Source organism: Ixodes scapularis, unplaced genomic scaffold (genome assembly GCF_016920785.2).
Source record: "Ixodes scapularis isolate PalLabHiFi unplaced genomic scaffold, ASM1692078v2 PGA_scaffold10__122_contigs__length_95168666, whole genome shotgun sequence".
Classification (NCBI taxonomy): Eukaryota; Metazoa; Arthropoda; class Arachnida; order Ixodida; family Ixodidae; genus Ixodes; species Ixodes scapularis.
The window spans coordinates 20,137,677-20,161,403 of NW_024609836.1; the positions used below are offsets into that span (position 1 = coordinate 20,137,677).

The following is a 23,727-nucleotide window of genomic DNA, read 5'->3' on the forward strand; positions in this document are numbered from 1 at the left end:
CCTTCCCTCCTGAGATTTCATCTTAATGCTATCCAGAACATGCCTTCGTTTGACATACCACATACGGTTGAAAACTGTCCTCCTGATGCTGTTCCAAATGATGTAGTCCCTGTGCCGCTTGAAATCACCTCCCACCAGGAGCTCCCAAAGACTTTCGGAAGCGCTGCGTATTTCTTTGATCCGGTGACTTGAGGCTTCTCTGTACGCCTTGAGGATCCTCTTCTTGCCGCTCCAATGGCTTCCCGACGCTGACAGATGTTTGAATGCAGCTGGGTCCACGAACCTTTTTCGGAGGCAGATGCCGAAATATGCAACCTCGGCCTCCAGCTCCGCCAGTCGACGTCCCAGTCGGTCCAGTACTTCTACTGCTTGAGAAATCCAGGCGGTCGGTGTCGTTGATGATGCGGTTGTACATGAGAAGGGGACCAAGCCTGCTTCAGGTGTTAGAGACGTGTTAGAGACGTATCCTCGACTGTTCCTTTTTCTTCTACTTTGAAACTACCTCTTTTCCTGCCTCAGTCTCAGGCTAACATCAGAATGGTTAATTTCCACCAGCTCGCCTGCGCACTCACTACAATATCATTGATTATACCTGAAGCAGGCTTGGTCCCCTTCTCATGTACAACCGCATCATCAACGACACCGACCGCCTGGATTTCTCAAGCAGTAGAAGTACTGGACCGACTGGGACGTCGACTGGCGGAGCTGGAGGCCGAGGTTGCATATTTCGGCATCTGCCTCCGAAAAAGGTTCGTGGACCCAGCTGCATTCAAACATCTGTCAGCGTCGGGAAGCCATTGGAGCGGCAAGAAGAGGATCCTCAAGGCGTACAGAGAAGCCTCAAGTCACCGGATCAAAGAAATACGCAGCGCTTCCGAAAGTCTTTGGGAGCTCCTGGTGGGAGGTGATTTCAAGCGGCACAGGGACTACATCATTTGGAACAGCATCAGGAGGACAGTTTTCAACCGTATGTGGTATGTCAAACGAAGGCATGTTCTGGATAGCATTAAGATGAAATCTCAGGAGGGAAGGGATAGAGACTCACGGGTTTTTAGTTTTTTCGATCGGATGTGTGGAGGTTCTGTTATCAATCCGGGTGGCGTAGTGTTATCAAGGAAGACGCAAGCAGTGTTGGAAAACGGACCGAAGTTTTGTATTGATGTAAAACCGTCAAGGGTGGATGTATTTTCTTCTATACAGTCGGTTGCAAGAATGGTCAGGCATGAGGAAAGAGCGGCGTTTATTGAACAGGCTGTTGGCAGAATGGAAAACGTAATGGGCATTGGATACCCAAATGAGAAAAGGGATTTTCGTGTCGTCAGTTCGGTTAGAAAAGAGTTAGAGGATCGGTCATTACAATTGCTACAAACGGATAAATCCGGTAGATTCGCGGTTCTTTCAAAATCGTCATTTCAAACGAAAACGGGTGAAGCGATGGAATCCTTGTTTCAAGAATGGGGTGGAAACATCGGAAAGTTAAAGAAAAATATAGTTTCAATTTTAGAGGAAGACGAATTTAAGGACGTAGCAAAGACCATGGTAAATCTGTCGAAATCAGCGTTGAGCGTAAAGTTCTTCATTAAGGATCATAAACCGGAGATGCCACTTAGAGTGGTGATCAATGAGAATGGCACTTGGCAGAAGGTAGTTTCCGTGTTTCTTCAAAAAGGTTTAAATCATGCAATTCTAGATAAGTCTTTGTCACTGAGAAATTCGAGTGAGTTGATCACGGTACTCGAAGGTCATCATGGAAAGGAAGGAGATATGTTGTCAATGGACATCAAGGATCTTTATTACTCATTAGAGAAGAGTCGTCTGTTGGAAAGGGTAAAAGGGGTGCTTGAAATGAATTTGGTAAGGTTCCAATCGCGGTCAGGCATATCGGTGGACAGTTTTCTTGCCGTTCTTGATTATTACTTGCAGTCAACAATAGTAGAGTATCAAGGAAAAAAGTATTTACAGAAAGAGGGAGTATGCATTGGGTCGAGTGTAGCACCGGCGTTAGCGGAAATTTACCTAAATTCTTTGGATTGCATTGTATCTGATAAGTTGCAAGAATTGACGTCCGAATCCTGTTTTGTGAAAAGATATGTCGATGACATTTTGATCTGTTCTTTTCGGGAGGGATTGTCTGACACTCTGGAAGCATTGATCAGATCGGCTGCCCCAGAACTGAGGTTTACAGTCGAACGACCCATGAATGGTAAACTGCAGTTTTTAGAGCTTATGATTCACAATGAAAACGGGCTATGTTGGGAATATGGAAAAGAAAACGCAAAACCGCTGCTATCAAAAAACAGTTGCCATTCAAAAACAGTCAAAGCAGGTATTGTCAGGTCTTTAATCACAAATGCAATGGATAGATCATGTACTCATTTCTTGGCTGAATCAGTGAAAAGGCAGTGGAGAAGGCTAAACAGTGCTGGTTATCAGGATGAATTCGTAGGGAAACAGTTATCCGTAAAATTCGCAGACAAATGTAGAGCAGAACCAAAGCAAAGGCCAAAACATAGAACTACTGTAATTCCGTACTATCACAAAATTTCTCACAACTTGAAGGCTTGTGCAAAAAAGTTCGATGTTGATCTGGTTTTTAGTTCCGACTATAAATTGAGTAAGCTCACGCCCTTCCACAAGAGTGTAAGGGAATGCACAAAAATGCATCGAGAAAAGTCTATTCCGTGTGATAATGGAGTGGTATACGAAATTCCCCTAGAATGTGGTTTTAAGTATGTGGGTCAAACGTCGAGGTGTATAAATGATAGATTGACTGAACACAAAAGAAATGTCAAAAACAACGCGACTGATTCGGAAATAGCGAAACATGTTCAAGAATGTAATAATTGTATACCACGTTGGTCCGAAACAGAAATAATACACAGGGAAGTAAACGACATCAAAAGGGTTGTAAAGGAAACAATAAGAATGAAATCAATGGGCAACTGCATTAGTCAAGTGTCGTTACAGCTTAGCAGCAGTGCAAAAACCTTCTTGCGGATTTGAGAGTTTTGTTAAGTGGTTGTTGATTGTGAAAGGGTGTAAGTGGTTTCCTCCTTTGTGTCTTTGGTTTGGATCAGGTGGATTGGTATCTTTTGTTGCCGGGTTGTTTCGGGATTGTGGGCCGGGGAGGAGAGGAGGAGGGTGTGCTATGTACGCGAAGGTCGATCGTCTTCCGGGAGAGAGGAGATAGGTTGTGTTGGTGAGGGGGCTTTGTAGGATTGTCAAGGTCGTTTGATTATTGTGGTGGAAAGAGATGAGTTCTTTGTTATCTTTTGGCTTTGGAGGTCGCGAAGGTTCTGTGGTGAAGATTGTGGAGTGTATATAAGAGGGTGACCGAATAAACTTGTCTTTAGCTGTGTTAGAGACGTATCCTCGACTGTTCCTTTTTCTTCTACTTTGAAACTACCTCTTTTCCTGCCTCAGTCTCAGGCTAACATCAGAATGGTTAATTTCCACCAGCTCGCCTGCGCACTCACTACAATATCATTGAAACGCATAGAACCTGCGATTTCAGTCCACAGTACCAATATTATGTTATCCGGGTTGGAGTTCACTGTTTTGTTTAATTCTCACGCTGATGAACCGATACTTCCATTTTAGAAGAAGCAGATATTTAACAAAAATAATGCAGTTTAGCTGGAGGCAGGCATCCGCCGTGGTGATTCATGCTTCCCAACGTCTGTTTAGAGCAGACGACGTATCCACACGAGCGTTTTACTTAATTTTAGTTTTCTTACCAATATACTATGCGACAAAATAGATGCAAGAATCTATGCAGTCTCGCGCCCAAACGTGGAGAGTCCATAGGGCGGTTGTGCTTCTATCCCTGCTTTGATGATGATGATACGTGCATACGTACGTAGAAATTATTTGTGATATTTGTTCTTATAATCGAGCGCAGAGAAAAAAATGCATTCGCTTTTTCCTATAGAAACGCATTATTGGAAGCCAATTTCTGACTGGTTGCTGTCTGCTTCAATTTGCAGCAGCACACTAGTGCCACTTGAACCTCTAGCGTACATTATAATAACTCTATGACGTAGAACTATGGTTGTATTTTCGTCTTCTTCCTTTTTATTTTACCCGTATGAACATTGATTATGTCTCACTTCTTCGTTTTTTGTACCAAACAAAAGGCAACGTCTATCACACATATTACCTTCGAGTGTCAAGATATAGACGCTTTACACACGCGCCAAATTACAGCCGCCATTGCTGACCTTCTTTTGTCTTACCGAAATGCCGAGCAACTGAAACGGTAGTTGACGATCCTTTACAAAGGCCGATGCTTTAGAAAAGGACACAGTTGAATCTAATGTGGCAATAACCTGGCCTGCTATGGTAATGATGAAGTGAAATAAACGAAATAAGAGGAAACAAAAACTGAAGGTCAGTTATGGCGGCGTCCATGCACAGCTGCTGCAAAGCGTCTATAACAACCCTTTTTCAGTAAACGTAATAGAGGGATTACTAACACAAGTATCACTTATTTTCATGATGTTAGCTGCCTCAATAATCTCACGTGTTAATTGGAGATAGTTCTGTCCTTGGTCAGAAGGGGTGGTTTATTTTTTTCCCCTTTCAAGCGGCAAACAGTACATAGGACAAAGTGGAAGATGTGTAAATGACAGATTAAGAGCACATACCAACACCCGAATAGCTACCTCAGGGCTTTTGGGCATTCACTGCCGTGACTGTGGGTGCACTGCGGACTTCAAAAATAGCACCGTAATGGGAAAGAACTATCACCAATTAACACGTGAGATCATTGAGGCAGCCAACATCATTAAAATGAGTGATACTTATGTTAAAGGGGCATGGAAGTCATTTTTGGAAAAAATAGTTTTTTTATCTTATATTGTTTAAAATGTGTTAGTTCCCACATAAACCAAGCCCTATATTACAAAACTGCCTATTCATTACAGGACGATAGAAAAAAATGTGGACTCTTTTTTCTCGCGGATTACATTGTTTGGACCAATGAAAGCCGTACAATACGCGCAGACTCCAAATGATTTTATCATAACTCGTTTCGGAGAGAGTCTGGTAGGTATGGAATCGGATAAGACTCCTCTTTTTTTCCGCGGATGAAGCCATCGCTTGCAACCCGCCGACAAGCGCCCTTTGTCGACCACTTCACTCGGAAGAAAATTCTTCCTAAAAAAGGGTGTGTCGCGATCTTCGAACACGCTTTTAACGAGCAATAAAGCTACGCACGATCGTGATTTCGGGTTTGTTGAGATGCTTAGAGCGTCAAGATTGATTTGTCACCACAAAAGGATGATCCCAGAGTCAACTTCAGTGCCCCTTTAATAGTCCGTCTATACGATAACTAAAAAAGAGTTATATCTTGACACTCAAAGGTAATATGTGTGAAAGACATCGCCTTTTGTTTGGTACAGAGGACAAAGAAGAAAGATATAATCAAGTTTCATACGAGTAAAAAAAAAATGAACAAGACGAAAATATTAACTGAGTTGTAAGTTAGCGCGACGTGAGTGATATCCGATGAGAGGGCATTTTCAGAGTGAGCTATTTCCGACATGATTTTATCCTCACAGTCCACAAGTCAGCGGTTTCATTGCTGCCATAATATAATATCTCAGTTTTTTTTCTTTTTTTTTAAGCATTTGTTTTTGTTTTATGGTAGGTCTGCGAAGTTTTGTCAGTTTTGTAATCTAAACAGTGGCGTCAGATAATATAAGTAAAACAAGCCACGCGCGCAAGTGCATCGGCTGGCAGTGGAGGCTCCTGGAAGAGGTAAACGTGCCTTTCAGTGAAGTGACAAACGGCCTGACAGGCACTCTATTACTCTCCTTCCGTTTTCTTGCAACAACTGATCCGACGCGCCTCGCGAATGTAATACGTGCTGGCGCAACGTGTGATTCGCTACACTGCTTTGCTCTCTCGCAGCCGGAAGGTATAACCAACGGTTTCCTCGTTCATCACTTGGAGCTCGTTTGTTTGTTGTTTATTGTATGAAGGCCTTCAACCCCCACTGCCTCCTCCAGAGCGACAGCGAAAAATTGCAAACATTCCCAAACTGCGCGAGTCATACAAAAAAAAAAAAAAAAAAAAAAAAACACAAAAAAACACAAATTCGAACGTGCCAACCGGTCTAAAAAAAGACTTCTTGCTTTCTGAGTTGGCATTGCTGTCTGCGCCCGACCCCTCGAGAGTATGGGCTGTCACTTCCGGTGTGACGTTTCACCAGTGTCTGCACGAATCCTGGGATCCGAGTTGTCCATAGAGTGATTGACCCCTATCACCGCAACACAACACTCGTGCTCAGTGCATGCACGGTCAGGGTGCACGCCTACAGTGGGCAGGCCTCACATGATTGGCGCTCGAGAGATGGCGTGCACTTTGGGAAAGGATCTATTTCTGAGTGTCAGCAGTCTGGCGACGTCGTTGAGATTAGTTATTTTTATTCGCACGCCCGAGGTCGCCTTTAAACAGACAATACGTGCAATAAGGCCTCCTGCGTGAGCGCCTGACTCGTCGCGAGGTGTTGGCACTTTTAGTTTCAGAAAACGACTCGAAACTCCGGCGGTTCTAAAAGCAGCCCCAGGTTCGGCTGACAGGCTCCAAATTCCCGGATGTTCCCAGGAAAGTGTCTTTCCCGGGTCGAGGGCTCGCTGTTTGTGCGACACTCGACTTGTGAGGTCTCCGAGATTGTGTCGGTGGGCAAAGCACTCCGTGGCTCGGCTGCCCAGCACAAAGAGCCCAATTCTTTCTTTCGTGCTCCAGCTCCCCCAGGCGGTGGTACTTTTCTAAGATACCCGAAATCGCTGCGCAGATTGTCGTTAAAATGCGAACGCATTTTACGTCATCTTGTACCACACGAATGATTCTTTACTAAACTGCCTAGAACTGCTACGGAAATTCTAGGAATATTTGCCGTCCAAGTTCGTGAAGCATCGTAACGTAACGGTCTACTTCCTGCCGGCGGGTCTCCCGTGAACAATAACTTCCGTTGTCATAATCTAAACCAGGGGTGGCCAGAGCGATTTAGGGTTAAGCAGCGGACAAAACTAAAAAAAGTTCAGAGAGCAGGGGGGAAAAAAGGGTGGAAATGGGGTGGGGGTGAAACAATATGCAGGGAACAGTCTTTTCCAAAGGGGACAAGTATAATTGTCGACTACAACAATTAACACCAGGCTGCAGAACGTTTCTTCAATCGCTAAGCAAAAATGCTCGAGGTACACCTAAGCACTTCTCATGAGTTGTGAATGCGAAAGCATGCACAATTAAGCGCGAGACACATGCGAGAAAAATCCATCCGATCCGACGTCCGATCTGGCAGTACGACTGCCTGATCCGAAAAATTTGGTCGCTTCAGACGTCGGATCGGTGATCCGGCGTGCGTCCAACGTGACAGATAGTTTCGCACGGTGGACGGACTGTCGGAAGCGTCAAGCCAATGACAGCACAGCTAGCGCGAACGTCATAATGGCGGGACGAATAAGAAAACGGGACGGGCGACGGGAAGCCGGACGCGTGAATCCCGCTGACCCATTCGAAACAGATGGCTCGGGCAAAGAATGCACGCGCTAGCGAGAACGAGCTCCTAACCTCGCTCGTGCGAGCTAAACCGTCAATCTGGGACCAGAAATCTATGAACGCGGACCTCCCCTGGAGTGCTTGGATGTCCTGGGCGGAGCCGAACGGATCGTCGTGTCGCATGCAAGGTCGGAAGCGTGTGTCTCAAACTGTCGCGTGCGGCAATTCGGAGCGGCGTTCGGACTGTCGGATCGGACGTCGGATCGGACGTCGGATCGGACGATTCTGCCGTCCATGTGTCTCGCGCTTTAAGGGCTGTTTATACTCCGTCGTAACGTCAACGAGCGCACGCGGTCACGCTAGCGCGTGCGCCCTTACGCTTAGTTCATGGTTTATTCACGGAAAGCATTTAACTGCCGGGACAGCACATTTATAGTATAACGATACTCTGCCAGGAGGGCACGCGAAATAAAATATAATGATGCTCTGATTATCGACTTTATGCTCAGATTAAACTTATCTGGTTCATTTTTTTTTTTTTCAAACTTTATAGAGACAAAAGTTGCACAAGGGTCTGCCAACATTGTTTCGGGTTACACCCGGACTGGAATTACCTCCCCTTCACTGTCATCTTTATCGCCGACCCTTTTGCCTATGAATGATCATCAGGGCGCTTTCTGGAAGGCGAACCCGCACCTGCAGACAACAGTGAAGCCCTGCAGGTGTACTCTGTCACCCAAAAAGAAGGATCCTCACATAACCCAAAATTACACGTACACGCTGTCAGACAATGAAACACTACCCGCTTCTCAGAAAGAACATCGTGCTTTCTCTTTTTTTTCTCTCTCATTTTTAATTGTTTCATGTCACACGGAGAGGGGTCATTGTTTCATGGAGGTTTTCTTCTCGAAGTAAGAAATGTTCACGATGGAACTTATCTCGACACTGCACCCTGTGATATAAAAAACGAAAAATTAGATGAAGTTGTGTATAAAAATTAAAATAAATTACAAAAATATTACAGGGTGTGACGGCGTTCGATGAAAAGGCGTTCGATGAAACGGCGTTCGATGAAACGGCGTTCGATGAAACGGCGTTCGATGAAACGGCGTTCGATGAAGCGGTGTCTGATGAAACGGCTTCAATGAAACGGCGTTCGACGAAATGTCCGGACCCAGGACTTGGACATGCTCTATGTCAAACGTTCCACGACGGCGCACCCGACGCAGGCTATCACAGCAGCCCTCGCGCGAGTGCGTGCCGGTCGGGTGGCCGGGCGCCTAAAAGCGAAATCGAAAAATGGCGCGAGGTGGAAGCGACCTTACGACTGAAGAAGCGGAACGGCTGATCGAAGCGATCAGAGAACACCCGTCTGTTTACGACATGGGCTCGATGGAGTACAGGGACTCAATCAGGAAAGAAAACGCCCTGGAAGTCGTCAGAGTAATCTGCTTTTTCAAGACCGGTAAGTGATGCTTCCCTCATGGTAGAGATGCTTCCCTCGCGGCAGAGATACTTCCTTCGCGGCATTGATATGATTTTCGAGCGGCAGAGTGCGCAGATATCTATAAAAAAAAAAAAAAAAAAGAGAACAACACAAAAAAGGATGCCAGAGACGGGACCCTTTCTCGCCGTCTCTTCTGTTGCGTGTAAATATCCCATGAAAGAGTAAAAACAAAAATATAAATACAACTATCATGTCCCGCGGAAAGCAGAAATCTAAACCACGTAACAGTAATGTAACCTCAACTATAATGTCCGCCGAAAGCAGAAATCTAAATCCCTCACAGTAATGTAACCTCTACTTCAGTCGAAGACGTGAAAAAACACTGAAAGAGCATCAAGGACCGGTACGTCCGGGAGCTGCGCGCCCTCGAAGGAGCGACAAGGAGCGGGAGCGGCTTCATCAGACGCAAGCAGTGGCAGTTCATGGAACTGATGCGGTTTTATAAAGACCATGCGCATCCAAGGAAGTGTGTAACAAATTTGTGCTGATTTATTGATGTCAGGGGCTCCGGAACCGGGAAGGATGGGGGACAGTGTCTGTGTGTGTGTGTGTGGGGGGGGGGGGGGGGGGGGGGTGCATGCCACTACACATAAAGCTGTTTCAACCGCCCCCCCCCCCCCCCCCCTTGTTTCCCCTCCCACCACCCGTGAGGCTGTTGCATGTTGAATATGAATATATATATATATACAGTCACGTCGCTGCACCGTAACCGCTTGAGCGATTAAGGTGCAGTCGATCGACCTGCGGGCAGTCATGTTGGAACGCTGGTCTGAACCGTAGCTCCTATCGTACAGTGGCCAATGAGACTGTGCTCTGCGACGTCCTGTTGTCTCAACCCCGAGAGCTATTGCGCACTGAGGAAAGGACTGAATAGCACGGGAATATGACGGAAAGTACGCATATTTACAGTTTTGAATTCCAGCAGTGAAGAAAAATAATAAGTATAATCGACAAAAAAAAGTTATCTTTTATTTTTTTGTTTAAATATACTAAGGTTCCTGGAGAAACTGCCCTCCAAGTGGCGCGTTGGGATGAGCGCTAGACGTTTTCGAGCTCACCACGGCGTAGCTCCGTACAACACTTGTCGCAAGTCGCGGCTTTGACTGCATTCAAGTAGATCGACAGCGATCTCTCTCCCCGTGAAGCATCGATTCCAACTGGGTGAATACTCCCCCCCCCCCCCCCCCCCCCTCCTATACCGACAGTTGCAGCCGCACGCAAACAACACAAACAGAAAAAAAAAAAAAAACGGCTACGACGGCCGTGCGGGGAAGCGAAAACATGGCTTGGAACCGCAGTGGAGCGGCTTGATTTATTGGCTTTCAAATAATTATGTTATAAGCGTTTACTTTTTACTAAGAGAATCATCCCCTGGGCTGTTCAAAATAACCTCAGAGATGGATACTACTAAAAAAAATGAACTTGCTGGGAATATTATTTATTGCCTAGGTGGTCACCGAGAAAATCCGCACTTTCAAAATAGTATAAAAGGCGAAAATGCAGAGCTCGGAAGTGGTGATCGGGTTTGTGTGCTAGTGTATTCGCGTTTCCAGCTCGTTACTCGCCCTCCCGCGGTGGAAAATGGAGGCGCTCCAGTGAGGGTCACCCGGCTCCCCCACTCAGCGGGCACGGCTGAATTGCTCGCGATCATGGCTCGTGAAATGACATTTCCGAATGCAAACAACACTCTTCATTGTCCCAAATGGAGTGCTGCACCCGGTATGGGAATGTACCTTATTAGAAAGTTTTAGTATTGCGTGTAGAAGCACACGAAAGTGCTGTGCGTTTGTGTTAGAGTTGCGTGCTCCACGCTGGTGCCTGCGCGTCGTCGCCAAGCTCCAAGCCAAGACCGCTTTTTTTTTTTCACGCGCTGTGTAGAATACGCAACACCAACTGTTAGCGAAATCCGAAAACGAAGGGAGCAACATCGGGCAGACGGCCAGAAATGCGGGCAAGATGGCGGCATGCAAGTGTGCGTTCGCCGCACGTGTAACCTTTAATTTAATTTTCCTGTATTAAAGTATTTTGTTTTCCTAAAAGTTCGTTTAATGTGAGGAAAGACAACATCTCAGAAGTGGGATTCACCGAAACCTTCGTGGTGAGGTGATCCTGGAAGCCGATGTCGTCGGATTGCGCCGACGGTGATGCTCGCTGACTTTTCAATTGACGTTACGGACAGTGCCGAGCCCGTGCCGTCGTCGTGAGGTAGCGGCCGTGGAAAGTGGGCTCTTTGTGTCGCCTGCAGACTGCGTGTATGTGGACGCTGTCTCAACGGGTACCGTCTTCGTGAGGTGCCGACGGCGGAAACGCGAGTCTTCGTGCTGCCTCGTGGGGACCGTGCGTGCGGACGCTCTGTGTGACGTCTGTAGGCCTGGACGCATAACCGAAGGCGAAAAAAAACAAACAACAAAAACGGCAACTGTGTGTACGCCTAGGAAGACGTCTAGACAACCCCAAGATGGCTAACGACAACGGAAACGAGATAATGCAAGCGCTACTGGAACAAAACCGAAGGTTACTCGACCACGTCGAGAGGAAACCAGAAACGTTTCATGTTATGCCGGACCTCAATAAGGCTGTTCGCGACTTCGACGGCGAGGGGTCGTCACACGAGGCCGGGGCGTGGCTCAAGAGTATTGACTCCATGGCAGTTCTGCACGGCTGGCCGGACAGCTTCAGGCTAGAGAGCGCCAGGCTCCACATGAAGGGACCTGCTCGATTTTGGCTTCAGGCCCGTGTCGAAGACCTTACTACGTGGGAGGACTTCAAGGTGGCCTTTAGAAAAACCTTTGTGGGCGAAACAAGCACAGCCGAAAAATGGAAGCAGATGCAGGAGAGAATCCAGATGAGGGGAGAGTCTACCACTGCTTACTTCCTCGAAAAGACCTTGTTGTGCAAGGAATTGGGTCTTGGTATGCAAGATACCAAGGAGCAAGTTTTGGTTGGGCTGCGGTCTAGAGATGCGTGCATCTCCTTGACGGCAAAGGAGCACAGGGACGAGGATGAATTGTTGGCAGACTTGCGAAGGCTGGAGAGAATAAGTGAATCAAGGATTCAGATGTCTCCAAGGGGCAAGCCACACAGCGGTGATCCAGGTGCAACACCTCGCGTCGGGTCAACAACCTCAAGGTCATGGGCTACTGCACGTCCAACCGAGCAGACAACTAGTGGAATACGCCTCACAGATCAGAAGAGTGTGGCCAGAGGCTCAATAAGTCAGGGAAGTAACATGATCAAACCGACGGATCAGGCAAGTGCTGGGGGACCACCCAAGAAAACATCGGAATCCTTGAAGCGAGATCAAGCTGAGCGAAAACGCTACAGTTGCGGAAAGTATGGACACATGGCGAGAAACTGCGCAGCAGCAAACCCTGTTGGCAACTTTGTGGTGAATCAGAGTTCAGGTGACAGTGATCCAGCTAAATTCCTGAAGGCTGCTCTTATCAATGGAACTCACCAGTTCTCAGTGATGATTGACCCTGGAAGTTCAGACTGTATATTGCGTCATCGAGCGGCTGAATAGTTTAACCTACATGTTGTGTGCAAGGGCCAAGACTTGTATGGCTTTGGGAACACCGACACATCTACAGTGCGGTCCATCGGAACTTCGGAGGTCGACATTGAAATCGACGATGTGGTGTGCCATAAGGTCAAGGTGATTGTCGTCAACGACAGTGCCCTGCCTGTGGACATGCTGGTCGGTAGGACCTGGACGGAACAAGACCACATTGCGTACCTGCGCATGGGAGATGAGCTCAGGATTGGCTACCGTGATGACCTTCCGTTTTGTGACATCGACCTTGCCCAGATAAAGCCTTCCAAGGAACCTCTGCGTGTCAAGGAAACCATGGTGCTGCCCAAAAAAACTGTGTGTTGGGTGACAGTGGAGACTGGTAAGAGTGAAGGAAGTCTCATCGTACCTGGTGGGACCGACAAGGGAATGCTGCTTCACATTGAACACGGAAGGGTTGAGATACCTGTGTTGAACGACAAGGATGAAGACCAACAGCTGCTCAAGGGAAGTTTGTTTGCTCACGCAGAATTGCTCTCGGAGAGGGAAGAGTTAACCCCAGTGAGGACTGTGCCTCAGCAAGAGCCCATAGATCGTGGCATGCTGAATGTCGGAAAAGACATCAATGAACAGCAAGTGGATGCACTGCTGAAGATGCTGAATGAGTATAGGGACTGCTTCGCACTGAATTTGTCTGAGTTGGGGTGTTGCAACCATCTAGAAATGACCATCACAGAAAAACCTGGAAGTACCCCAGTCAGCTGCAAGCCGTACAAGACTAATGCGGCGGAAAGGGAAGCGATCCAGAAAATTGTCGAAGAGTGGAAAGCGACTGGTATCGTCACCGAAACAACGTCGCCATATGCTAGCCCAGTGCTACTCGTGAAAAAGAAAAATGGAGAAAATCGTCTTGTCATAGACTATCGATGGCTTGACAGCCAGACTGTGCCAGAACACTTCCCATTACCAAAACATTGACGACCAGCTGCAACGACTGTCCGGTGCACGAATGTACTGTGTGTTAGACTGTGCAAACGGATACCTCCAGCTTCCACTGAGTGAGGAATCGAAGGCCAAAACTGCATTCATCACGCCTGATGAGACTGGACAGTTTGAACGTATGGTGTTTGGGCTGAGAAATGGCCCGGCTGTATTTCAACGTCTGATGAACAAAGTCCTTGGGACTCTGCGCAACAGTGTAGCATTGTGCTACATGGACGACTTGATGATTCCAGCCAAGGACTGGGAGGACTTGCTGGTTCAGCTCAAACAAGTCCTGGATGCTCTGCGGGCTGCCGGACTAACCCTGAAACTCTCCAAGTGTGTGTTCGGAAGTGATGAACTTGATTACTTAGGCTTCAAGATTGTGAAGGGCTACCTAAAGCCAGGTGAAGTGAAGCAACAAGCCATACTGGAAGCTAGCCCGCCGACCGATGTTCACGGGGTCAAGAGGTTTCTGGGCCTGACAGGATTTTTCAGACGGTTCATCCCGCACTATGCACTGAAGTCAGAACCTCTTACTCGTCTGACCAAGAAAGACACAAACTTTACATGGGGAATTGAGCAACAGGGGGCTTTCGACCAGCTCCGAAAAGAACTAACAAAACCCCCGATACTGAAGTTGTTTGACCCTTCAGCCCCAACTGAACTCCACACGGACGCAAGTATGCATGGACTTACGGGAATGATTCTTCAGCAAGACGAGTCAGGACGCTGGCACCTGGTGTTTTGTGTCAGTAAGCGCACTACTGATGCCGAGAAGAACTACCATGCAGGAAAACTAGAGCTCATGGCAGTAGTCTGGAGTATGGAAAGACTGCGTCCATTCCTTCTAGGCATTCCGTTCACGCTGGTAACAGATTGTCAATCAATCGTGTACCTTAATGCACACAAGACTCTTAAACCACAAATAGCAAGGTGGTTTGACTTACTACAGGAGTATGACTTTGAGGTGAAGCACCGTGCAGGTGAGAAAATGGCTCATGTGGACTACCTGAGTCGCGAACCCGTAGGGGCGTCGGAGGACACCCTTGATGAGGTCGTCGAAACCAGGGTTGAGGTTTGCCTCACTTTAGGGTTAGAAGACCAAGTTGTGGTCATCCAGCGATCTGGCGCAGACTTGGCTAACCTCGCATAGATTCTGGAGAAGCCAATGAAGAAAAGGACCAAAGAGGAAAGTATCAAGGTCAAGAATCTACGACTGAAGGATGGAAAGCTGTTTTACGTGGAGGAAGACGGACGGCTCTTTTTTGTGATGCCCAAGAGCATGCGTAAAACACTGTGTGTCAAGTTTCACGACTTGCAGGGACATTTCAGCACAGACCGAACTGTGTCGAAAATCAAGGAACTCTATTGGTTTCCTCGGATGAAGCGCTATGTGCATCAGCACATCCGTATGTGTTTCGAGTGTCTGTTCACGAAGGTACCAGAAGGGAAGAAGCCTGGACTTCTGCACTCTATACCGCCTGGGAAGAGGCCATTTCAAGTTGTACACGTGGACCATGTTGGTCCGTTTGTGAGAAGTTCCAAGAAAAACCAGTGGATCTTGGTGCTGGTGGACAATCTGACTAAGTTTGTACGCCTCTACCCCGTGCGAGACACTTCAGCAAGGAATGTACTACGGTGCGTGCAGAGTTTTGTCACAGAGTTTGGACTACCTGAACGCATCATTTCGGACCGTGGTTCCTGTTTCACATCCCACAGCTTTGAAGCCTTCTGCCGGGAAAATGGTGTAGCCCACACACTGAACTCGTCACACCATCCAAGGGCGAACGGCCAGGTAGAGCGAGTAAACCGAACCCTTGTACCGTGCATTATGGCTACAATCGAGGATCCAACTCACAAGGATTGGGATCAGAACATCAAGGAGGTAGAGAGCTACCTAAACATAGCATATAATGCCTCAACAGGCACTAGCCCCTTCAGGCTTCTGCATGGATATCAACCAAGGATGCAAGACGGTGTCCTCAGATGGCTAAACACGGAGAATGATGAGTGGGTATGTCCAGAGCAACTTCAAGAGACGGCTCAAAATGACATAATGACCCAGCAAGGAAAGTCGAAGCAGTACTTCGACAGGCATCACTTCGCAGCGGAAGGGCTGAGCGTTGGAGACGTAGTCGTCATGCGCTGCATTCCAGAGCACACCGGCGTCCCAACAAAAACCCAGAAGAAGTTCAGAGGCCCACTGACTGTGACGGAAGTACTCCCAGCGGACACCTACAGAGTGACCGAAATGAATGGGAAGAAGAGGGTCTACTCAACAACCGCCCACATCAGCCAACTGAAGAGATGGGGTGGAAGATGCCAAGAACCGTCAGACCAATCAAGCACCGACGAAGAAGACAGTGTGCCGAGACGTAGCATGCGTGTGCCCAAAAGACCTTCGTACCTTGAGGACTACGCCACATGAACTGAGGACAGTTCGCTGCCAGGAGTGGCCGAGTGTTAGCGAAATCCGCAAACGAAGGGAGCAACATTGGGCAGACGGCCGGAAATGCGGGCAAAGCCATGCAAGTGTGCGTTCGCCGCACGTGTAACCTTTAATTTAATTTTCCTGTATTAAAGTCTTTTGTTTCCCTAAAAGTTCGTTTAATGTGAGGAAAGACAATACAACATACAGTACTTGCGTTTGCTCGTATACACAATACTAAAACTCACTACTCTTTCACCGGTTTTTAACGCCAATGAAACGTGTTGCAGTGAGCAGACGGGCAAGCGGGTAAGCGTTCCTTCGAACTGGAAAGGCTGAAATTGGCACCACGACGGCACGTAAGGATTGAAGAAACAAATTGTTCTAAAAAAATTAATATCGAAAGAAAATATCATGTCTTTTTTAAAGTATTTTTTGGAAGAATTGACAGCGCCCTGGGAAGTTTTTTCGGTTGTCAAAAGTTGCGAGTTTGATAGCTTTACGCACTGCAATTTGTGTATTTTTACATGGATTTCACAAATTGGCTATATAATGTTCTCATTGATTAATTGACTATTTTCATTTTATAACTTGTTAATTAAAAATGCTGTAGTTCACACCAGTGATGACAATTTGTACATTTTTGAGTGCCATACTTGTTCGAGCCTTTGAAATTAGATTATAGGCAACAAATTGTATCAGAGTTTGAAAAACTACATATTAAAATGGCTTAATTGTATTCTTATTCTTATTATTATTATCATTATTACAAATTGCGGCAATGTAGGCTTCCAATAAACGAGACGATCGCAAATATACGCCATTTAACAACAACAGTCTTTCCAGGAAGGTCTTATTTTGCTTTCTTTTAAGCATATAAAAACTATGAAATCGTCATCAAGGTAGACAAAAAGTCAAAGCTGGATGCAATATAAATTCCTATTCGTAGCTTTAAAACAGAACACACTTTTGGTGTCTGACTCCGATTTTTTCTTTGGGCATCGTAGTGAAAACAGCGTTTCTTGATTTATACGTTTTATTATCATATTCTAAACTCTTCATCAGTGGCGATATTTTGTAAAGTTCAGATTGATTTTGTTATTATTGTGCTTGGGAATAATGATAAAGCAATTATTCATATGAATACCTGCAAACTCATTAAAAGGCCCGCAGTTCATTATTTCACGTGACAATTATCCGAGCGAGAAAAGGTAGTAAAAACACACAAATATCAGCACTGATTTTTTTCAACAAATTCAATATTCTATGTTACCTCTAAGGGGCATGAAAAGCCCTGTCTTAAAAGGGACACTGGTCTCCAAAGTATCTTTAACTGCCTGGATCGGAGGCGTACTACACAAAATAGGTTTTCCGCAAATAACTTCTCTAGCTAAATAAGTACGCTGTGAGACACATCTTAATTTATAAAAGAAGCCGAAATTAACACCAATACCGAGAAGTTAAATTCAAAATAGAGTTTAGTTTCGCTTTCCTTCCAGAATTAAGGCGTTCCTCCTAGCGTAAATATTACGCTAAACACCGTTTATTTTTAGTATTAGGAGGTGACCGGTGTTTATAACACCCTAGCTTCCTCGTATAGCAGGAATAGTTTGTGTCGCTCAGTGAAGCCAGCAAAGTAGACAGGCTCAGCAGCTGGTATACCGGCACGCATCTCCGACCCTCACTAAAACCGCCATTTTAGAAAACGAGTGGTGCCACCTATAGTAAATTGGAGTCGCGAATTGATGTTTTTATGTGCAGTGTATGTGTAGGCGCTCAATATCAATGTTCAGCTGATGGTAGTGGTGTGCGCAATGTATCTACATGTGTGTATGATAAAGGTGCACAAAGGTACTTGAAGGACCCGAAGCGCAATGGTGGCGTGAGCCAATGAAATTATTTTTATAGCCCATAAATTGGGCATTACTTACTGCCACCTGGCCTAGCTACTTGCAATTACTCTGCTTGACACTGTCATTCGTGGCGAGCGATTTAACCTTCTTTTCAGGCTTCGCGGTGCCGTCCAATAGGCTGCATCGAATTAGCGCTTTTGAGAGCGGTTTTTGGTTTTGCGAATGGTTTACCACTCCTCCGTGATGTGCAGTTGACGAAGGAATTGTGGTTCGAGGAATAGCAAAGGTGAAACGTAAAGTGCGCGGAGTAAATGGGTACCGGTTGTCTCCGTTTAACATCGGAATGCTGACGATGAGAAGACTGAGTGACTGCTTTCAAAACGCAAGTTTCTTTAACTACGGGAGGAAGCCGACTTCGGAAATAAATACTGTTCGCGGAAAGCTTTTGTTACGCTTTTATTTGCTGCTCCTCTCGCCCCGTTCAATAGACGTAGCGTCCTCGTTATGCCTTATTGAGCTCGATTGGCCCGATTCGGGGCCGCCATAATGAGATGCAGCCGTCGTAGGAACTTTGCTGCCCTGCTTTTAGGACGAACGTTTCTTTCTTTCTAAAGGCACATTTTAATATTGACGCGATGAGCGTGTCCAAATATGGAGTTACCGACTATCTCAATGTTTTATCAGGTTTTGGGATCGAAAATTAGACATAGAGCTCACAAGGGAAGACTGGCACGCGTTTGTCGTAAGCAGCATGCATCTTGAGACGTCTCGAGGACCGAAAGTTGCCGCCGCAAATATTATTGCGAAAGCATTAAAGGGGCCCCCCGGAGCGTTCTGCGATGGTCTATTTATGGCGGTAACTCAATCTACAGGCCCTAAGAATCCTAAAAATCATAAAATTACGGTCATGCGCGGCGGATTTCCCTACTAATATTGCTATCAAAGTCCCCGGCACGCCTCTCTTTTTGAGATGACCCCGGAAAACGGGAGGGGCATCTCTTTACGCGTCAGCCAATAGCAAGCGAAGGATTCCGGCGTCACTGCGCGCCACCAACGCGGCCGACCGCCGACCCGCGGAGGAATCTCTGCGGACTTTGTGCTCGGCAGCCGTCGTTCGTCGCACCGCACCGTCGCGCTGCTACTGCAATACGCAGTCGCATTCCACAGATGACAAGGAAAAGTTTGACTCGTTGACGTGGAAGGATCGCAAAGCTGGCTTCGGAGTCGGGATCCACGGGAAGGAGGAACACGCGTCCCGCAAACGCACGCCTGTAGACGCCCCGGGAAGCAGACGAGACGACGCGCCGACGCATCACCCCCTAGCAACAAGCTTGCGGAGAAAACTTAGTTCGCTGGTTTTGGAGCGATAATTGCGGACTATGTATCCCGCACCACAATCAGTTTACGTTTTTCTCAAGCTCTAATTTACAACAAGCTTAAAAAGTGTTTCAATAATAACGCTCGCATTCACCGCGAGATGCAGCATTTCCATTGGTCAAGTTTTAGCGGGCAAAGAATGGGGGATTGTCTTCCAAGAGAAAATAGTCCCGATTTATTTTTTCTGCCATCTGCCTAATAAACGGTTTTGTAATCTAAAACTTTGTATACATATTAACTTGCACCTACTACGCAATATAACAACATAAACAGACGATCGCAGAAAGCTCCGGAGGGCCCCTTTAACTGTCTCATGGAGCAAAGCGGGCGGCCTCTAAACAGCGAGAAACACCACCTAAATTCCCATTTTCCCATTGGCTGAGTGAAAAGGCACCTATAGAGCCACTGACTGCGAGGTGTCATAGTTCCAAGGAACGTCATCCCACAGAGAAGCCCTCTTCGTGGCGCTGCGGCCGCCGGTAGAAGGAGGGAGAGGCTGGCACGCGCGCGGCCGTAGATATGGTGTCAGACGTGGCCGGAAGAGGGGGGCGAGGAGAAGGAGGAGCGGGAATTTCCCACTCCCTCTCCCTGTGCACTACTGTATCACGAGTTCTACACTATGCTTTCAGCCATGTCGCGCCGCCCAGCTAGCCTCTGCGGAGGACAGTGGGGCGCGCTGCTTGTAGGAATGATCTGCGTGGGGAAATGCTTCTGCATTCCTACGCGCGTAAGCAGTCTTAAGTGTCCTCCTGTAATTTTTTTCAGAAAGAGCCGATTCTCGGCAAACTTTTGTCTTGTTAAGTTTAAAATCTAAACGTCCCATATCTACTCTTTTTAGACGTCTAAATTACATGTCCGATTTCCGGACAATGGTTCTTTCGGAGCAAAGTCCAGTCTCACGTATTCGTCTATTGCAAGGCCCCTAGCAACGGTTTGTTTGGAGCAGTGACGCCACACGGGGTCAATTGATGCCATGCTAGATTTACCCCGACTGAGCAGTACACTGGCAACAAAAAGCACGACCTTGTCTACCTGGCACACGTTTCTGTTGCACGAGCGCTCGCGCGACGGGCACCCTAAGCTGGAAACACGCGGACCATCTTAACGTTGCATCGTCATTCGCAACCTTCAGTGATGGTGGTACAGCGGTGTGAGAATGACAGTCCCCAGCTCCTGGGTGATTGGCTTCAGAATGAAAGTGCTCGCTTACACGTTACTGACGTGGAAGTATGATATAAGGCTCCTATATCGCTCGTAATTCACTAAGTTGGATTTACTTACGCTTTCCAGACCCAACCTCGTACTGCTGTTCTACTATGGTGCCTGGAAGGCGTCTTCGACTGGTGTGTTTACCGCATGCAAAAAAAGAAGTTGTAGTCGATTTCCGCCCGATGACGTCATAGGAGTGTCACGCTGTCGCCGGTCGTGATCCTGGTGACGTCTGAATAGCTGTGGTGCATGTGGCAGACGCCTGTTCTGCTGCAGGTCCCTCTCCAGTGTGGCAGTCCACGGGAGCTTCGGCAGCCAGAAGTTGGGACGCGGTGACGAAAGCGACACTCACGTTCACTCGTGCTACTCGCAGCCTTTCGTTAGCATTTCTACAACCAACCGCCAGGATCGTAACATGCAACAGCACGACACTTGGACTTCTGTGACGTCATTTTCTGCCCCTTCGGAAACACTTTTTATGCTTGGGCAGCATTGGACGCTAAACACACCAGTCGAAGACACGCTCCAGTCACCACAATTCTGCGGTGATCATCCAGATGACAACCATTTTGAAAAGAAACAAGTGCGCCCTCTATAGGCCATGAAAATTGCGAATACCTTGGCAGTCCAGGAGGTAAGCCATGGCCGATGGAATCCTGGGTCTCCCAACGAAGCAGTCTCCAAGCTTGATGTAGGCTTCTCGAATGGCGGAGTACGTCCCTAGATGCACGTAGTCCCGGCCCAGGAATCTGAACGCGAACACGGGGCCGTACTGCTCCGCAAGGACGTTCAGCTTCTCTAAGGGTTGTGCACCTAGAGAGTATCCCACGAGGGGTAGCCCCTGGGGTCCCGGTGCAAAGTCGGCCTCATTCGTTCGCGGCTGCTCCGATCTGTCCAGGAGCCAACGGCACACGAGCAGGACCACACCAGAAGCCGCGACCAGAAGGAGCCACATCTTTCACTGTAGTTCGACGATGCACTTTTTGGGAGCCTTCATTCACAGACACAGAGGTTTCATGTTGACCTTTGAATATTATATTGTTTTCAGTCTCTTAGTCCTCTTCAATTACTAACCCTTTAAACCTGCAACAGCTCGAGACGGGTGTTCTTGGAAACCAAATGAAGAATGGCCCGATAGAAATGTCTAGAGCTTTGTTACTGAAGTGATCTGGTACAGTCTCCAGTTAAGTTGAAAGATCATGCCGTCAGGACTACACAAACTGCACTTAAACCTCACTCAAACTCAGTGGGATCCATAGACGATCATGATACCTTTAAATGGAGAGTCCTGTGAGCTGCTAAAGAAGACACTTTAATTCAACGAGAACTAATACTTCTTTAGAACGAAACGTGATCCTGAATCGGGACCGGTTCACATGAGGTTAGGAAAAAAGAAAGCGGAAGGGACCACAAAATCTGGTTGGGTACTGCGTTGGGGAGGTTCTAGAGGGAGCTAAAAAGAATGGATATGAAATTAGGAAAGATGAATGCTTTCCTGCAGAAATTTGATATCTTCTCCGGACAGACGACTCAGATATCGACATTATCTGAAGACAATGTCAAAGGAATTAATTACACGATATCGTCACCAAGCATTTCAAATCGTCGAGTACTCAATGCGCAACCGACACGCAGTTTTACAGCCGCAGAATAATACCTTGCCGGATATAACTGATTCCGGTAGAAACTATACTTATTACAAACACTTTAGTGTTGGCAATAAAAAAAAACACCGTATAATCTCCTTTCGGTGGCACAGCTCCTTTCCTTCACATGACAGCTTAAGAATGAAAAAAGTCCATTGACCCTGTATATCACATAACGGAGGATTGAGCTCTCCTCTTCTGCGTAGGAACTGTCCTCATACAAAAGTCAGTTTTTTACACTCCCGGTTGAAACAAGAAGAAATCGCAGTCGCCACAGGGTGGGTAATGCAGCTGATTCTGATAGAGCGGCTAAGGCGAGAGATCCTCGCCAGTTAGCACAGAAAAAATCACAGTCGAACTTTTCACAAGCTTGCGGATGTTGTGCAGGCACGTTAGGCAGGACTCACGTTGTCCCAGAATCGCGCAGGTATCCAGGGGGTCTTGAAGCACGAAACCAACGTCACATGTCACGAGAATGCGAGCTGCAAGGAGCGGGGGTTAACTCCGCAGGCTGGCCAACTTGTTTGCTGCGCTTATGGTTCGTCGGCACGTCTTGTAATGGGACCAAGCCGAAGCGCGGTCCTCGCCGCTCTGGCATACCTCCTTTCTTATTCCAAACGGGGCTTGTCACGCCCGGGGCTGAAACTCCACGTCCCTCGTCGAGCAGGGAAAGCACACTCGTGGCGCTGTTGGCAAGGGGCCAGAGCTTCAAAATAGGAGGCGACGCTCGGTGCTAAAGGCCCCGATGATCGTAAATCAACGCCTACACCGTCTGCAAACGACGTGGGTGAACAATAAAAGGGCATTCACTTGGGCTAGTTGGTGGTATGTACATTTCAGGGTTAAAAGCGCTAAAAAAAAACGAGGACTAGTAAAAGAAGACAGACACACAGTAGAGCGCACTTGGAACTGAGGTTTAATCGGACTTAAATCAAAGAAGAAACATATATGCCTTGTCAACAACCATCCACGTCATGTAAACACATTGTCCAATAATCTATGTATGATCTTTCTAGCTTGAGCTAACAAAGGACTGTAGATACGTCACTTCCGAATCGTACAATGCTATCGATGGGGCGCTAACGCACGTGTCGCCGTTGCACTTCCTTTTGAAAAACGCCTTCGAACTTTTCCTAGTCATTTTGTTACGATTCCTGCTCAGGATAACAGTTTCCTGAAGCTTTGGGGCACAATCGCATCGGTTGCAGTGTATCGCAAGATTACCAGAGGGCGAAGATCTTACTGCCAGTGTGTGTTCCCTTAGTTTGTCGTTGATGCACCTTCCGGTTTGTCCTATGTAAACCCTCACACACGTTAAATGTATTCTATACACCACCCCTTCCTTGTATTCCACACATTTAGTTCCATGCTTCTTCTTACATATACCCACCCTTAAATCTCCCTTTTTTATGCTTGCACACAGTTTACTCAATTTCTGAGGCGTTGAGAGTAGTGCCGGTACTCCACGTTTTTCGTGCACTTTTTTCAGACTATGGCTAAATTTGTACACATATGGTATCACGGTCGGTCTAACATTCCGCTTGACCTTCCCACTACACTACCCCTTCTCCCTCCCCGAAGTTTCCGTAACAATCTTTCTGCCACATGTTTAATAAGCGTAAAAGGGTACCCTCCATCCTCTAGTTTCTTCAACTGTATACCAAAACCGTCCACTATTTTGTGTGAGCACGACTCAGTCAGCGAGGCTC

At 47.1% G+C, this 23,727-nt stretch overlaps 3 protein-coding genes across 3 annotated transcripts in view; 2 read left to right on the plus strand and 1 right to left on the minus strand.

Annotated features, from left to right (window-relative positions):
* Window positions 1-22,903, minus strand: part of LOC8039976 (cytochrome P450 2J3) — a 69,592-nt gene extending 46,689 nt beyond the window's left edge. The window contains exon 1 of the mRNA XM_029966716.4: window positions 20,991-22,903. Within this exon, the coding sequence (XP_029822576.2) occupies window positions 20,991-21,327 (337 nt within the window). The 5' untranslated portion in view covers window positions 21,328-22,903. The remainder of the gene's footprint in view (window positions 1-20,990) is intronic.
* LOC120846390 lies at window positions 538-3,003 on the plus strand. The gene has a single exon (XM_040218122.1). It carries the CDS (start codon window positions 538-540, stop codon window positions 3,001-3,003), a length of 2,466 nt encoding a protein of 821 aa, XP_040074056.1.
* LOC121833822 lies at window positions 11,410-15,958 on the plus strand. Its single transcript, XM_042287500.1, has 2 exons — window positions 11,410-11,689; window positions 15,447-15,958. The coding sequence occupies exons 1-2, from the start codon at window positions 11,469-11,471 to the stop codon at window positions 15,931-15,933; spliced, it is 708 nt and encodes a 235-aa protein (XP_042143434.1). The 5' UTR covers window positions 11,410-11,468; the 3' UTR covers window positions 15,934-15,958.
* Window positions 22,904-23,727: the final 824 nt, after the last annotated feature.

Coding starts and splice junctions, on each gene's coding strand:
- LOC121833822 (XM_042287500.1), top strand. CDS start 11,469: ATGGCTAACGACAACGGAAACGAGATAATGCAAGCGCTACTGGAACAA. Junction 11,690..15,446: donor GGCTGGCCGGACAGCTTCAG/GCTAGAGAGCGC, acceptor TAGCCCCTTCAG/GCTTCTGCATGGATATCAAC.
- LOC120846390 (XM_040218122.1), top strand. CDS start 538: ATGGTTAATTTCCACCAGCTCGCCTGCGCACTCACTACAATATCATTG.